The 14,919-nt window shown below is 55.4% G+C and overlaps 1 protein-coding gene across 1 annotated transcript in view; it reads right to left on the reverse strand.

Moving 5' to 3' along the window:
- The window catches only part of LRRC38 (leucine rich repeat containing 38), a 28,621-nt gene extending 13,991 nt beyond the window's left edge, over window positions 1–14,630 (reverse strand). The window contains 3 exon segments of the mRNA XM_059376331.1: window positions 13,304–14,086; window positions 14,089–14,539; window positions 14,622–14,630. Coding sequence (XP_059232314.1) covers window positions 13,304–14,086; window positions 14,089–14,539; window positions 14,622–14,630 — 1,243 coding nt within the window.
- Window positions 14,631–14,919: the final 289 nt, after the last annotated feature.

The raw sequence follows: 14,919 nt of genomic DNA on the forward strand, positions 1-14,919 counted from the left end.
AGCAACAGCTCCCAGGGAAGGAGCCTCCCCTCCCATCTCTGGAAAAAGGACCAGCATGAAGGCCCTCTGGGGACCCCTGGGCATTCGTCCCACTGCTTGTGACCAGAGCTCACCCTCCTAGCACTCTCCTCTCCAACACTCTGGGGTCAGAGGGCTCCCTGTGGGCCAGGGGCTGGCTTCCAGAACTCCAAATCCAAAGAAGCAGGAGACAGAAAGAAGCAGCGCGTTCTTTCACAGGCCGGGACAGACTTCCAGACAAGGCTTCCCGATTTCGCAGCCCTGTAGAAGGTTAGATCCAAAGGTATCTGCACCTGTCACCCCACCCCACATCTCCCTTTTATTGGACCTGAAGGTGCAGGTCCCATGGATCCTTGCTACAGCCTCTTGGTGTCACAGAAGAAGATTTTGCAGGGAGGCACCCCTGCATGGACTGCAGGGGGGTGGGGTGCTGGGAACACCAGCTCTAATTTTCTGTAGTGCTGGCCCTTGTTCTCCACCATAACTTTCATTAAATATGGGCTGCGGCATCAGGGAAATTCCCAATGGTCCCCCTGTCTCAGCCGCAGACACTTTGTCTGATTAAGTAATCAGCTGGCGTCCACCAGAGGAAGGGACATCGCAGCATCAGGTCAAGGGCTCCTGCTTGGGACTGTCTCCACAGACCAGGTTCTGTAGAATGGGCAGCAGAGAGCAGTCAGTCCTACGCCAGGGTTGGGACTCCGCTATGCTACCCTCCAGCCTGACTGGCAGCCCTGGACCTCAGGACACCCACATTAGTCACTGCACGAGGATAGAATATCGACAGACTCACAGTGCCGTTTCCCCATCCTGTCCTCCTCCTGGTAAGAAATGAGCAGGGATGATCACTGAGGGCTGAAAATCTTTCTCTGTGAAGGCATGCATTCATCTCCACTACCACCACCAGCATCACTGTCACTGCCATCACCTTGACCATCACCACCATTATTACTTCCACCACCTATCCCATGTGCACCATCTCCACCATGATGTCCACCACCTGGCCTGGTTCTATCAACTCCACCATGATGTCCCCCAACCATCCTGGTTCCACCATCTTCACCATGATGTCCCCAACCATCCTAGTTCCATCATCTCCACCAAAATGTCTTCCATCTATCCTGGTTCCATCATCTCCACCATGATGTCCCCCACCTGTCCCATGTCCACCATCTCCACCATGATGTCCCCCAACCATCCTAGTTCCATCATCTCCACCATAATGTCTTCCACCTGTCCAGGTTCCACCATCTCCACCATGATATCCCCCATCTCTGCCATGTGTACCATCTCCACCACAATGTCCCCCACCTGTTCTGGTTCCACCATCTCCACCATGATGTCCCCCACCTGTCCCAGTCCACCCTTTCCACCATGATGTCCCCAACCTGTCCTGGTTCCACCGTCTCCACCATGATGTCCCCCACCTGTCCCATGCCCACCCTCTCCACCATGATGTCCCCAACCTGTCCTGGTTCCACCATCTCCACCATGATCTCCACTACCTGTCCTGGTTCCATCATCTTCATCATGATGTCCTCCACCTGCCCTGAGTTGTGGGATGTTTGAAAGTGACCATAGGTCAGGGGGTGGAGGGAGGGACAGGGGTGTCATTAGAAACAACCTGGGCAGGCAGAGAGGTCCTCACCTTTACCTAAGGCTCTGTTTTCACATGTGGGGAAACAGGAAACCAGGAAAGGCCAAAGGAACCCAGACACCTCGATTTCAGCCTGCAAGACTTGTTTTGAACTTCTGGCCCACAGAACTGTAAGATCATAGATCTGTATGACCTTAAGGCCCTAATTTTGTGGGAATCTGGTACAGGAATAGTTTCCTATAACACAGCCCCCAAGATCAGTGATCTTGTCAGAGGCAGAGCCCCGCCTGGGAATGGACCCTCAGTTCCCAGGACCCACAGCAGTATCACACTGAGACATATTGGATGCTCAGCGTGAGCCTCTGGAACTGGGGTCCTCGGGGAGGCGACACGGGCATAGATTTACGGCTGATAATAATAACAGCTGGTGTTCATTAGGGGCTTTCGGTGTGCCAGACGCTGTGCCAAGCTATGAATATTATTGTCCATATTTTACACACAGGACAACTGAAGCACAGAGAGGTTAGTTATCTGCCCTGGCTCACACAGCTAGTATATAGAAGAGCAGGGTTCAAGGGGTGGGGTCTCTAAATGCAAAGCCTGAGTTCTCAGACACTGTGCCATATGCCCATCTGGTGACTGGTGAGCAATATGAGGGTACAGCAGCCTGGAACCTGGAACTGGGGATGGGGGCTGGGCTAGACCTTTGTCTGCGTTTCACTAGTTCACTGTGTGACTTTGGACAAGTCACTCGATCTCTGAGTCAGTTTCCTACCTGAAAATGAAGAAGGATAAACTAGATCACCCCATAAGCTGAGCTTGAGTTTCCTGGAGCGCACCCTCCAAGAGAGCGGAGTTTTCGTCCAGATCACTGCCACGGCCTTCCCGCTTGCAGCCGAACTCGTTTTCATACGTGTTTCGTCTGTTCCGGTTTCTGCGGAGACACTCGGGTGATCTTTGGATTCAGGCCAGCTTCTGAATCTGGAAAGCTCCATGACCAAGTCTGGTTCTGAGCCCAAAGCAGAGGCTCTGGACCCGAGAGGTTGGGCTCACCGCAAGGGGACCCCGGTTTCCGAAATGAGAGTTGAGAAGCTGCGCAGGGGCCTGTGACGGACGGAGATCCTGGAGCCAATCTCTCCGGGTCACACCTCCACTCTGGCCAGTGACCCGGGCAGAACTACATTAACCTGTCTGTGCCTTGGCTTTCTCACCTGTCCAATGGGGAGATACTGGCTGGAAATGTACTCTTTGGACAACACCAATAGACCTAGAGCTCTGCCGTCCCCTGGGGTAGCCCCTGGTCACATGCTGACAAGGTCACATGTGTCCAGTCCGGACTGAGTTGTGCTGCAGGTGTCAAATACACCCCAGACTGTAAAAACTCGGTGTGCAAACACAATGGGAAAAGATCTCATGAATGACTTTTCCCCTGACGACAGGTTGAAAAAAATTAACCTTCCGGATCTGCTGGTTCAATAAAATATTAAAATTAATTTCATCTGTTCATTTGTGGCTCACTTTGTCTTTCCAATGGGTGGGGCTGCCCTGGGCTGCTTAGCTCAGGGCCTGGAACATGGTCAGACACTCTGTTAATGAGCTATGGGAATTGCCTGCTCGAGGCAGGGAGCAGAGAACACCCGATCAAATAAACAAGAGCCTGATTTTACCTTTAGTGCTTATTCCCCTTTAATCAAATGCAGCGGAGGGATTTGCTTTGACATCATAAAATCTGACTGACGGCTGGACACCATTTTGGAGGCTACTGAACCCCAGCTCCTTGGTGTTCCTTGACCTGTGGACACATCACCGTGACCTTTGCCTTCTCTCTGTTGGCGTGTGCCCCAATTGGCCCTATTTATAAGGACATCAGTCCTACTGGTTTAGGACCCACCCTTGGGCCCGTATCCTAAGTAATTACATCTGCAATGACCTTTGTCTTAATCATGTTTTTGACTTTCTGTGTTTTATTTAGCTTTGACATCTTGGGGCCCCTCCCAGGGTCTGCCACTTCCTAGAGACAGTAATCAACCAGCTTGAAAGCACATTTTTGCTAAGCAATCTGTCCAGTCCCAGTCCACACACCCATCCACATTTTTTGTCAGATTCTTGCAGTCTGGAATTCTCGCCAGGGCCAGGGACTGAACACTAGGGGACCCCCTCACCCCAACCCACAGCCTGCCCAAATTATTCAAACTAGCCAACCCTGCCCCTTCCTCCTGCAAAACCCACAATAAAGATTCTTGATTGCACTTTCCCGTCGGTCCCTCTGTCCCCTGACGGTCCTTGGTGTCTCCCTGCTTGGCTTGCACACTTCCTGTTTCTAGAGATCTGTATTAAACATCTTCCTTCTTACAGTCATTTCTGTGTCTGCATGTCTCACTACATCTGATTAAAACAAGCCCCAGCTACATTTAAAATAACCCTATCGCCAAATAAGGTCGTAATCTGAAATACGAGGGCTTGAGATATGAAGTAATCAGATCTGAGTACATATGATTTTGGGGAGACACCATTTAACCCGTAGCATCCCCTGCCATCATTCCTTGCTCAAGAGTCTTTAAGAGCTCCTCAAGTCCGGGTCCCAGCCGGCGAGCACGGCCCACCCAAGCCCACCCAAACCCAGTTATTTGAAGGGAGTCCAACAAAGGGGCTATTTACAAAGGCGTGGACTGGCCTTCAGAAGTCAACAAAGTGCGTGCAGTCCCCAGAGCTCTCCCACTGGGGAGGGGCAGCCTTCCCTGAAGGTATAAGTGGAGTGGGCGGTTATCCGAACCTGGAGAAGCAGGAAGACAGAGGTGTGGCTAATGTAGATGTGTGCACCTGTTTGTCTGTCGTGGGTCATATTAATAGAGGTAAGGTCAGGGAGGGGGAACATAATACTTAGGCATTGTACCAACACAGAAGAGCACATGGAAGAAAAGGAAGAAGTGAAAAACTCTATGCCATTCTGGAAAAGGCCAACCATGGAGGCAGTAAAAAGGTTAGACTTTCCAAGAGAGGGGGTTTAGGAGGGACAGGAGGGGAATAGACAGGTGGAGCGCAGGACATTCTTAGAACAGTAAGATTACCTGTATGATACCATGGTGGTGGATGCCCAACACTAACCACCTGTCCAAACCTATCTGTACATCACCAAGAGGAAACCCAAGCATAAACTGTGGGCTTCCATTAATACTAACGTAATACTATCAATCCTAGCTCCTCAATTGTAACAAATGGACCACACTAAGGCAAGGGTCACTAACAGGGAAACTGAGGGTGAGGGGGCCTATGGGCACTCTCTGCATTGTCTGCTTTATTTTCCAGAAACCTAACACTGCTCTAAAAAGTAGCCTATTTTTTTTAAAAAATAAAATAAAACCACTTTTTCAGCCAGAGAAAATCATCAGTGGCACTTGACTGCCTACCCTTTCCAGCCATTTTTCTTTTCTTTTTTTTTTTCCTTTTTAAAAAAGATTGATTGATTGATTGATTGATTGATTTAACAGAGAGTGACACAGCGAGAGGGAGGAGCACAAAAACATGCTGTCGGTTCCGTTCCCACCCACCCTTCTCCCATGACTCCCACCTGTTGCCCCAAGATCTAGATCGCTGGGGTGATCTAGAGCAACTGAGAGAGGGACGAGACCCGCAGGCCCCACTGCTAGCTATGGACAGAGTCAGGACGAGGAACCCGATTCCTGCCTCTTTGGTTTAGGTTCACCTCTGAGAACCTTCCCTTTAATCTCAAGGGGCCCCCAGCTCCCTCGAGGTCCTGACTCATGCCCTGGGCACTTATCCCATAACCAGCCCCGAGGATGGGGGAGATGGGGCCCCAGGCAGTCCCTGATCAGCAGCCTCTGAAGCACAGAGACCAGGCTGCGAGCCAACAGCGAGCACACGGTCCCCATCTATGTGGATCTTCGGACACTTGGAGTCTGACCGTCAGTGCTGAAACCCAGTGGGACCTGTGAGGCTGTGAGCATCGCTGGGATGTTCCCAGGGGCCCAGGAACGTTAGGGGACGTATCTGCCATCAGACAGTGCACTGGAAGCAAAACCATGGTCACGGATGGCTCACAGTGGCCTGCCCAGCCCCCTCCCTAAACTCTGCCCCATGCCCCGGTCCCTGTGTACGCGTCACCGCAGCCATCCCCTCCCCTGCCGGCACCGAGAGGGGTGCAGCGGAGCCAGATGCAGCCTCCTCCTGGGACCAACAGCGCTCCGGGCCTCCGTGGGTCTCCCGGTTGGAGCAGCGTGGTTTGGCATGTGCGTGAGAACGTAGAGAAAGTCCATCAACGTGTGGAGAAGAGAACGAAGAGGTGTGAGAGGCAGAGAGGAAAGCACGAGAGAGGGGTGCGCCCGCAGCCTCACAGAGCTCCTTCCACACTGGGTGTGGCCCCAGGGGCTGGGGACACAGCCGCGAGCGGACTGATCTCTGGGAGCGTGTGTTTCCGCAGGGACACAGATATCTTGTGGACAAGGGAATGTGGCCCTCAGGGAGTGCTGTGACATACATTCCACCAAGATGTGTTGGGGGTGGTGCAGGACGGCACAGGCAGGGTGGTCAGGGAAGGCTTCTCGGAGGTGGGGACATCTGAGTGGAGGCCTGAGGAAGACTGTGTGGCTGTCCACTGGAGAAGGAAATGTCCTAGTGGGAGAGGGAGCTGCAGGTTCGGAGGTCCTGGTTGGACACTGGACCTTGGCATGTTGCAGGGACAGACGGGGGTCCGTGTGGCCAGGGGAGGGTGTGGAGCAGGGGTGGACAAGGAAGTGGGGGAGGGCTTGTGGGGCATGCGCGGGAGCTGCGGAAGCCATCAGAAGGTTTCCAAACTTGCCATATACCGTACCAGCCTCTGGGCATTGAAGGATGAAAAAGACACATTCTGTGCCCTCCACACAGGCTTGACAGACCCGGGACCTGGCCACGTCATGCCGCAGTCACAGCGATATTATGGGATCCAGTAAGGTCACTCAGAATAGGCTCCCCACCTGGCCTTGGGGGCCCAGAGGTTTGGAGGCTGGAAGGCTAAGTAGAAACCAGGAAGGTAAAGAAGTAAAAGTAGGGACGGGGAGGGAGAGCGGGAGGCAAGAATCCGGGCACCTGTGACAGCCGGGGCAGAGGCCTGAGAGCAGGAGCCCAGGACAGAGCCCCAGGACCGCATCATGCCCCCGGGACAGACACGGTACCCCGCAAAGGCACCCGATCCAGGTCCTCACGACAGATGTACCCACGGCTCCTGCTGCCAGGTCATCGACACTGCCAGCCTGGAGGTGACCAGGCCTGCCCAGCCCAGCCTTCCACACCACACGGAATACCGCAGGATTCTGGGAGAACGGAAACTGGTCGACCCCTGGCTGTGGGGCCTCCTACTCTGGGGCTGAGTCACGCAGGCACCCGTCAGCCTCAGCCAGCAGTGACACGGGCCTCTCCAAAACAGGTCCCCGGCTGCTTCCCCCCGGGGCTGCCCTGGATGGGCAGGAAAGTGAGTCCACTGGCCCCCGTCACCCAGCAACGAGGCCGCCCTTTGGGTTAACTGACAGTACGGCTCAAGCATGTGACATTTTCAGAGAGATCCAGTGTTTGGGACGGAATCGCAGGACTCGGCTGGGCTCCCCGGGAGCCAACAAGACAAGGCGAGGTTGCCTTAGGTCACGTTCACGGCTGACTTTCCACAGGGACTCCAGAGCCTGGGGCCCGCCAAAGCCGACACTCGACCCGGACACCGGTAATGATGGGAAAGGTGACACCCGTGACTCCACTCTAATTAAGAGACGTGTTAAAAACACATTAGCTTGTGCACGCAGGACAGGTACAGACCTGTCAAAGGCACGAGAAAGGTCACGCGCAAGAGGGCGTAAGACCCCTGTCCGCCTCTGCTGCGAACATGATATTCTCAGGCGTATAAACACACCCTAAACATCCACCCGACTGGTCAGATTAAAGCAATACAATGTCGCTGCTTTGCCTCCCAAATAGAAAGCATGTTTCCAAGTAATAGCACACCACACCGGGAAAGAGATGGCGAGACAGGTCTTCCCCATTTGCCAACGGCACCAGCTGCCCGGGAAATAAAATACCAAGAGGCACCCCCAAGCTTTACGCATATGGGAGGTTTGGTGTAGCGTTGTTTATGTACAAAAATAAATAAATAAAGGAAAACAAGCCTCATTTCCGACAACAGGAGGGGTTCAACGAAGAGACCCATAAAATGACGTATTACGTGGCCATGAAAGGTTACGTTTTCAAAGAACTGTAATGGTAGGAAGTTCTTGCGGCTCAATAAGAGAAAAAAAAAGGTAATAAGATCTGCAGTACCACAGCAATTTGTTTTAAAATGTATATGCACGTAAGAATAAAACCGGAATAAAATACAGCAAAGCTTTAATAGCGGTGGGATTCGGGGTGGCTTCTGTTTCCTTCACGATACTTCTCTACATTTCCCACATATACAAGGAGACTGTTATGTTGTAGTTAGGGAAGTAAAACTGCTTTGATTTCTAAAGGGAAAGAAATAGAGTCACCTTGGAGTCACCTGGGAGAAAGGACCCGTGTTACCTCCAGCAAGCATCAGCACTGGTCCCTTCGGCTGAAATACTGGTTACTTGGCGGTATGACAAGACGACCCCACTTGTCCGACTAAGCCAGGCTCTCATGGTGATGGACATGAGAAAAGGAAGTGGGGTTACTGGCGAGGGGGGCGCAGCTCCCCCAGGGAGCGGTCAGTCGGGCCGGGAAGAAGGGGTTCATCATGGAACCCTTTCAGGACCTCGCTGCCAGGACACCCCTTCTTATTGAGGGGCTTAGGAACCCACAGGGGTTGAGCCTTCAAATGCTTGAATGCTCCAGGCCCTCTAGGGGACCTTCTCCAGGAGGTGTCCCCTAAGGGGCCAGGGCTACAGACCCAAAGCATGAGCTGTGGCCTCCGGGCCCTCCTTCCTGGCCCCCAGCTCATCCCTCCCCATAGCTACATGTGTCGAGATCTTGGGGTGCAAGATGAGGTCAGGTCTCTTCGGTGGTACCGCAGGCTATGACGTGCAGGCCACGTGCATCGTGGTTAGAGAGAGAAGGGAAGGAAGGTGCCTGGGCAGTTGGGCCTCCCACTCTGGGACCGGCACACGCCTCCCCTGTGACCCACTCTGGGGCGTGGTGCAGGCTGTCACCTGGGTCATCTACTCACTCTGTGCACCTCTGAAGCCCATCACAGAGGCAGCCCCACCTTGCCTGTTGCTATGGTTTCTCAAACCCAGTAGCCATGCCTTCTTGTAGCTCCCGGAGCGACATGGGGATGGGTGAGATGTCCCGTGAGCCCAGAGTCCCGAATGGTTTGGGTGCTCTGCCCTCACTCTGCTGCACCGAGACACAGTCCCCTACATTCCTGCAGAGGGGTCTCTAGAGGGACCTGGTCTCCCCAGGCCCTCAACTTCCCAATCCTTAATATGATGACAATATTTCCTTCCCTTGAAACCAGACAATTTTAGAGTTAGAAGGAGCCTTGAAATCCTCCTACCCATACTCCTTTGCTTGCCAAAATAAAAAAATCTCAGAGATGTTTCTCTTGATTCAGCTTCTGAACCAAGACAAGACCTTGGGTTTCTAGAGATGAACCAAAAGGCCCTCTCACCTCCAAGCGGTTCTCAAGCTTCAGGGTATACTGCACGCCTGGGGTGGGGACCGGGGGCGGGATTAAATATGCAGACCCTGGGCCTCACCCCCAAGCACCCATTCAGTAGTCCTGGGGGGAGCACAAGAATCTGCATTTCAACCTAGTTCCTGTGTGTCTTCATTCCCCAACCCCCACCCCCCCGGGCTCCTATAAGGAAACTGGGTACTAGGCCTGCAGGGAAAAGCTTTAAAGCCCAAGGGTGTTAGCCAGCTGCTCCCCATCTCCCCCAAACACTCCCCACCCTCTCCCCCTCTACTCCACGGCTCACCTGAGTGATTTCCAAGGACCCTTGCTTCCAAGTCTGGAGTCCTAACTACTTAAAGAGAGATGGTCGCTGTTGCAAATTGCCTGGAATCCACTATCTCACGGGAGAACCACCAGCCCAGGTGAAGGATCTGGGGCTGGGAGGAGGTCGGCCAGCTGCGACCCGGGGCACTCGGCGATTGGGAGGGGGCAGGGTTGGGGACAGCCTCCCCCCCCCTCCTGATCTATCAGAAAGAATTAGGTGTAGGGTCAGACACTGCTGAGTGCACTCGTCTCAGCCAGGGGCTGCATGACACCGTGACCTTGTGCAAACCACTTCCCTTCTTGGCACCTTGGTGGATAAACGGTGGGTTAAGTTGCCTGCCAGTGGGTTATGTTACCTGCCAGGCACAGCTGAATGAGAGGGGATGGCACCTGTCCATTACCAAGTGACATCCATCACAAAGTCAGGCCACCAGGTAAAATATAGGATGGCATATTTTATGCTGAATCTCAGAAAACAGCAAATAATTTTGTGGGTAAGTATATCCCAAATGTTGCATGGGACATACTTATACTAAAATAGGATTTGATGTTTATCTGAAATTCAGAGTTAACTGGGCATCCTGTGTGGGGGGGGTGTTTCTAGTTTGTTTTCTTATTCTAGGTCTGTCTGCTTTGTTCGGTGCTAAGTCGGCCGAGGGGCATTTGGGCAGGCGTCCCCTTGCCCTCTTCCTTCAGCCCCAGCGCCAGGGGGACAGATGCTCCCGAGTCCCCAGACCCGGCCCTGCTTAACCCCCGAAAGAGCCTGGATGGAGGGGGTCTGTTGCCTCCAAGGCATCCCTTCCTCCCCGCCGGGGTGTGTTCCGGGACGGAGCGCTCCCATCAGCGTGGAGACCACACAGGAGGCTCGCCTGGCAGACGAAGGCATTTCTGTAACTGTCCGAGCCAGTCAAGGTCACTTGCTCTGCTCCGTTCTGCTTCTCGGGGAGGGGGGGGGGGGGGGGGAGGAGGGAACGGGGAGGCGAGAACAAGGCCACCAGGACGGGATCCCTTTGCTTCTGCCTTTGAGTCCCCTCTCCTGGGAGAGGCAGGGCCCTTGCCTAGAAAACCCCAGAGCTTAGGCCTCATGGAGCCCCATGTTCCTTGGCAGGAAGCGGGTGGCCACATGGTAGGGGGAGGAACCTGTGTCCCCCAGCTGTTGTTAACTCTGTGCCGTCACCCCTCTGGGCCTGCCAGTTAGAGGATAGTAAGAGCAGCACTAACACTTAGACCGTGCTGCGGTGTGTCAGACACTGTTCTAAGAACTTCATAAATAATACCTTTTTAACCCTCCCAGCAACCCTAGGAGGGGGGCACCAGCATCCTCTCCATTTCACAGAAGAGGAAATGGGGGTGCGGAGAGGGTCACACAGCTAGCAAGAGGCCGAGGCAGGATTTGAACCAAGGCTGGGCCCTCACCCACTTTGTCCGGCGCCTCTCGGAAGATAGAAGGAGCGCAAGGCAGGAGGAGGAAGGAAGGGGCGGCGGGGACGAGTGTCCAGCAAGCACCGAGGCTGTGCTAAGCAATCCCGAGCCCCCGACCGAGCTGATCTCACTCACACCTCACCGCAAACAAGGTGTGGGATCCTGTTCCGGCATGCTGAAGTCGGAGGGAAACTGAGGCTCCAAGAGAAACGTAAGCAGAAATCAGAACTCAACTGTCTTGCGTCAAGGCCCGTGCTCGTCCCCTCGCTGCCCACCTGGCTCTGGTTCATGGTTCTCTGGACACTGCTCTGGCCGCACACGTGGCCGCCCGCAGTGAGGCCACAGCTGCTCTTGGCACACACAGACTCCAACCACCCTCGAGGTGCCTGAAGTCCTCGTGCTCCCTTCTCGCTGCCTCCGTCTCTCTCCACGGAACCGGACCAACCCTCAACCAGGGCCAGGACACTGGTCCTTGCTCTGAGCCTGTCCATTCTTTCCCCCAGCCACACATCCCCACCTGGTGCCCCCTCTTCTTCCCTCTATCATGGGCCGGCCGTCTGAGGAATAACATCGTACAGTCTCACTGGTCTTAGCATTCACCCGGGTTGGCTGGTTTTGATCCTGACAACCACCAGGTCAGACCGACCACCTGGTGTTACCCATGTCCTATTTTCATACAGGAAGAAGATGGGGCTCAGAAAAGTTAAGGGTCCTGGCCAGACTCACCCAGTCTTTCCACCAGGACACAAACCTCTGTCTTCCGACTCTACGACCAGGACTGTGTAGGGATCTCAGAAGTCAACCAAAGCGTTTTAGAAATGAGAAGTCAGAAACCCAGACAGGACATATGGCCTGTTCAAGGTCATAGCCATCCATCCGTGGCAGAACTGAGAATGAAGTCTGCAGCTTTGAACCCTATAGCACCTTGCCCTCAAGCGAGAACACATGGAACTAATGAGACCCAGTCAACTCACGACAGAGGTTAATGATGCCCATTCCACCCAAAAGCAAAGACAGGAGAGATCAGAACCAAGGCACACTCCCTTCCACGGTGAGGTGTTTATCTGGACATTCTTGTCTCCAGAACAGTCTTCTACTGGGGCAGGGAAGGTGAATGAGGGCAGGTCGGACCTTTTTAGGACTTGCTCCCCTGGTAGAGGCAGCCCGGGCTGAAGATGCCAGTTCAGGGGCGTGATGGCCCCGATGCCTGGGGTTCATGCTTAGTAAAGTACGGAGTGAAGAAGGGACCACAGGAATTCAGGGCATAGAGGAGCAACATCCTCAAGATCCAGGAAGTGAAAAAAAGATATAGCAAAGTTCAATCCACATCTATGTCACTTTTTATAACATGTGCCTTACAGCTCTGGGTCCTATTCTGTCAAACCCTTGGGGGCAAGATCACTTGGGACTGAGGCCCACATGCCTACCCCTGGAAGCCTGGGATCCACGGGACAGTACGGACATTCTGCCTGCTCCCCATCCTGGGCTCATCTCTATGGATGCTGGGGTACCCTCTTCTCGGCTCTGCCTCTGCTTCCCTCCGCTGGGCTTTCCACGGCCCCTTGACAGATGTGCCCTCTGTGTTTCCATCTGCCAAAGGGATGTGTATGTCCATCCGTGTCACCACTGGAAAAGCAACCAGGAAAGCAAAGGGTGCACCAGCCTGCTAAGGTTTTCGCATTCAGCTTTTCACATCTGGGCTGAAAAACCACAGAGCTGCAAATCTTTACTGCATCACCGGCTTTTAGCGGGCTGCCAGTATTCTTCACCAGGAATATTTCTCATCACTTTTGGATGGAAGAACAAACCTGGGAGCTCAGAAACAGACCTGCTCGGGCTCTGGAAGCTACTGGAGAGCCCCTAGAATTGGCTGGATCTTTTGATGTTCCATGTAGCAAGAATAGCGCTCAGCCTTTCCCACACAGGAGGGTGTCTTCCACTTAGGAGGGGCCCATAAATAACCTGCACCCACCAGTCCTGGGACCCAAAGCCCAGTGAGTTGGTCTCAAACATGGGTAACAGAAAAAGGGAGGTCCCTAACTTCGGAAACTGAGCTGCTGGAGAAACAGGTGGAGAAGCATGATCAGGGCTCAGAAACTCCAGAGAATCCAGATGTGAGCCTCCCCACCCACTTTCCCTGGAGGACTCCCAGGCAAAGTTCAGGCTGGAAATCTGCCAGGCTTATACCTGAGCAACCGTCCTGGGGCAGTTTCTCCCATGCACCCGGGCTGGCCTTCCAGACCTGACCCAAGACCCCTGCCCCCCATGCTCCCTGATCCCCCTACCCTCCCATCCCCAGCCTGGTGTGTAGCCCAGCCTGCCTGCAGGCTCACCTTTCGGCAGCTTGGACGCGTTGTCCTGGATCCAGGAGAAGAGGTGGGCAAAGTCGCAGTCGCAGAGCCACGGGTTCCCGTCTAGGCGCAGGGTGCGCAGCGCGGGCAGCGCGGCCAGGGCGGCCACGTTGAGGCTGCGCAGATTGTTGTCGTTGAGTTCCAGCACCTGCAGCGACTCCAGGGTCTCGAAGGCGTCCTCGTGCACGCCCGCCAGCTTGTTGTTGGCCAGGCTCAGCTTGACCAGCCTCCCCGCCGAGCGGAAGGCGCCAGCGCCCAGCTGGGTCAGGTTGTTGTAGCTGAGGTCCAGGAAAGCCAGCTTGGCGGAGCCGCTGAACGTGCCCTCCTCCAGCGAGCGCAGCGAGTTATTCCTGAAGTCCAGGTACACCAGGTCGCCGTAGAAAATGAAGAAATCCTCGGGGATGTGCTGGATGCGGTTGCCGGCCACCAGCAGCTTGCGCACGTCCAGGGGGAAAGGGTCGGGCACGCTGGGCAGCCCGCGATCGCGGCAGTCCACGGTGTGCGGGTCGGTGCAGGCGCAGCCCGCGGGGCACGCGTGTCCGGGTCGGAGCAGCAGCAGCAGCAGGAGGCTGCAGAGCTCGAGCGTGGCGGCGGCGGCGGCGCGGCCGGCGGGGGAGCGCGGGGCGGCGCGGGGGCGCATGGCCGGGGGAACCTGAGCGAGCCGCGGCGACTCGGACCGGGCTCTCGGAGCGAACCCTGGCGCGGGGCGGCGCGCGGGGTCCCGGCTGCCAGGCGCTGGGAGCTGGAGGGCGGCCGCGGACGGCGTGCGCCCGGGCGCGCGGGGGCGACCGAGCGCAAGGCGCACGGACTCGGGGAGTCCGGGGCAGCAGGGACCGAGACGGGAGAGTCGGGGAGGGAGGGGCGAGGACTCGCGAAGGACTTACCGGGACAGGAAATTAACCCGCTGGAAAATCCCAGGGAGAGGCGGGGAGCGATAGAGGTGGCCGAGTGGCCAGCGCCAAAGCGGCCCCACCCGGGCAGCTTTTTTCTGAGACCGGGTAATAAGACCTGTCGCGTGGACTTGGCCAGGAGGGCTCGACGACTAAGTTCGGTTACCGAGCGCCCCCCACGCCAGCGATTTCCAGAGGGCGTGTTGGGGGCCTTGCCCCGCACCCCAGCGCCCTCCTGGTGCCAAAGAGCGCTCCCCGTGCGCCAACCCCATTGCCAAAGGGAGCCTAGGTCCCTCTGGCTCTGTGCCCGGGGCAATCCCGGCGGGCTCTAGAGCCTAGAGCCGCTGACCTAGGGTTGGGCGGAGCTCCTGAGTGGCTCATTTTTCCCTCCTCACTCCGCCCACCCGCACTTGACCCATCTCAGGGAGGCACTAGGGGTCAAGTGAGGCAGGCAGCTGTGGCCTGAAGGAAGCCAGGGCTTGTCAGCACTTTCCATGCTGGCTGGAGCCTGTCAGGAACCGGAATCCCCCCTGGCAGGATTAGACCAGGCTGCTGGTCTACCAGAGGCCCAAGGGAGAGGCACTGCGCGGGGGGGGGGGGGGGCGCACACAGGGGTCTGGCTCCCAGTGGTGAGGACTCTTCCAGTGTCCCATCTGTGGAATGGGAAAGGGTAATAAGTATGATACTGGCAGGAGATTTCCCTCCAGG

Source organism: Mustela nigripes, chromosome 14, assembly GCF_022355385.1.
Source record: "Mustela nigripes isolate SB6536 chromosome 14, MUSNIG.SB6536, whole genome shotgun sequence".
Lineage (NCBI taxonomy): Eukaryota > Metazoa > Chordata > Mammalia > Carnivora > Mustelidae > Mustela > Mustela nigripes.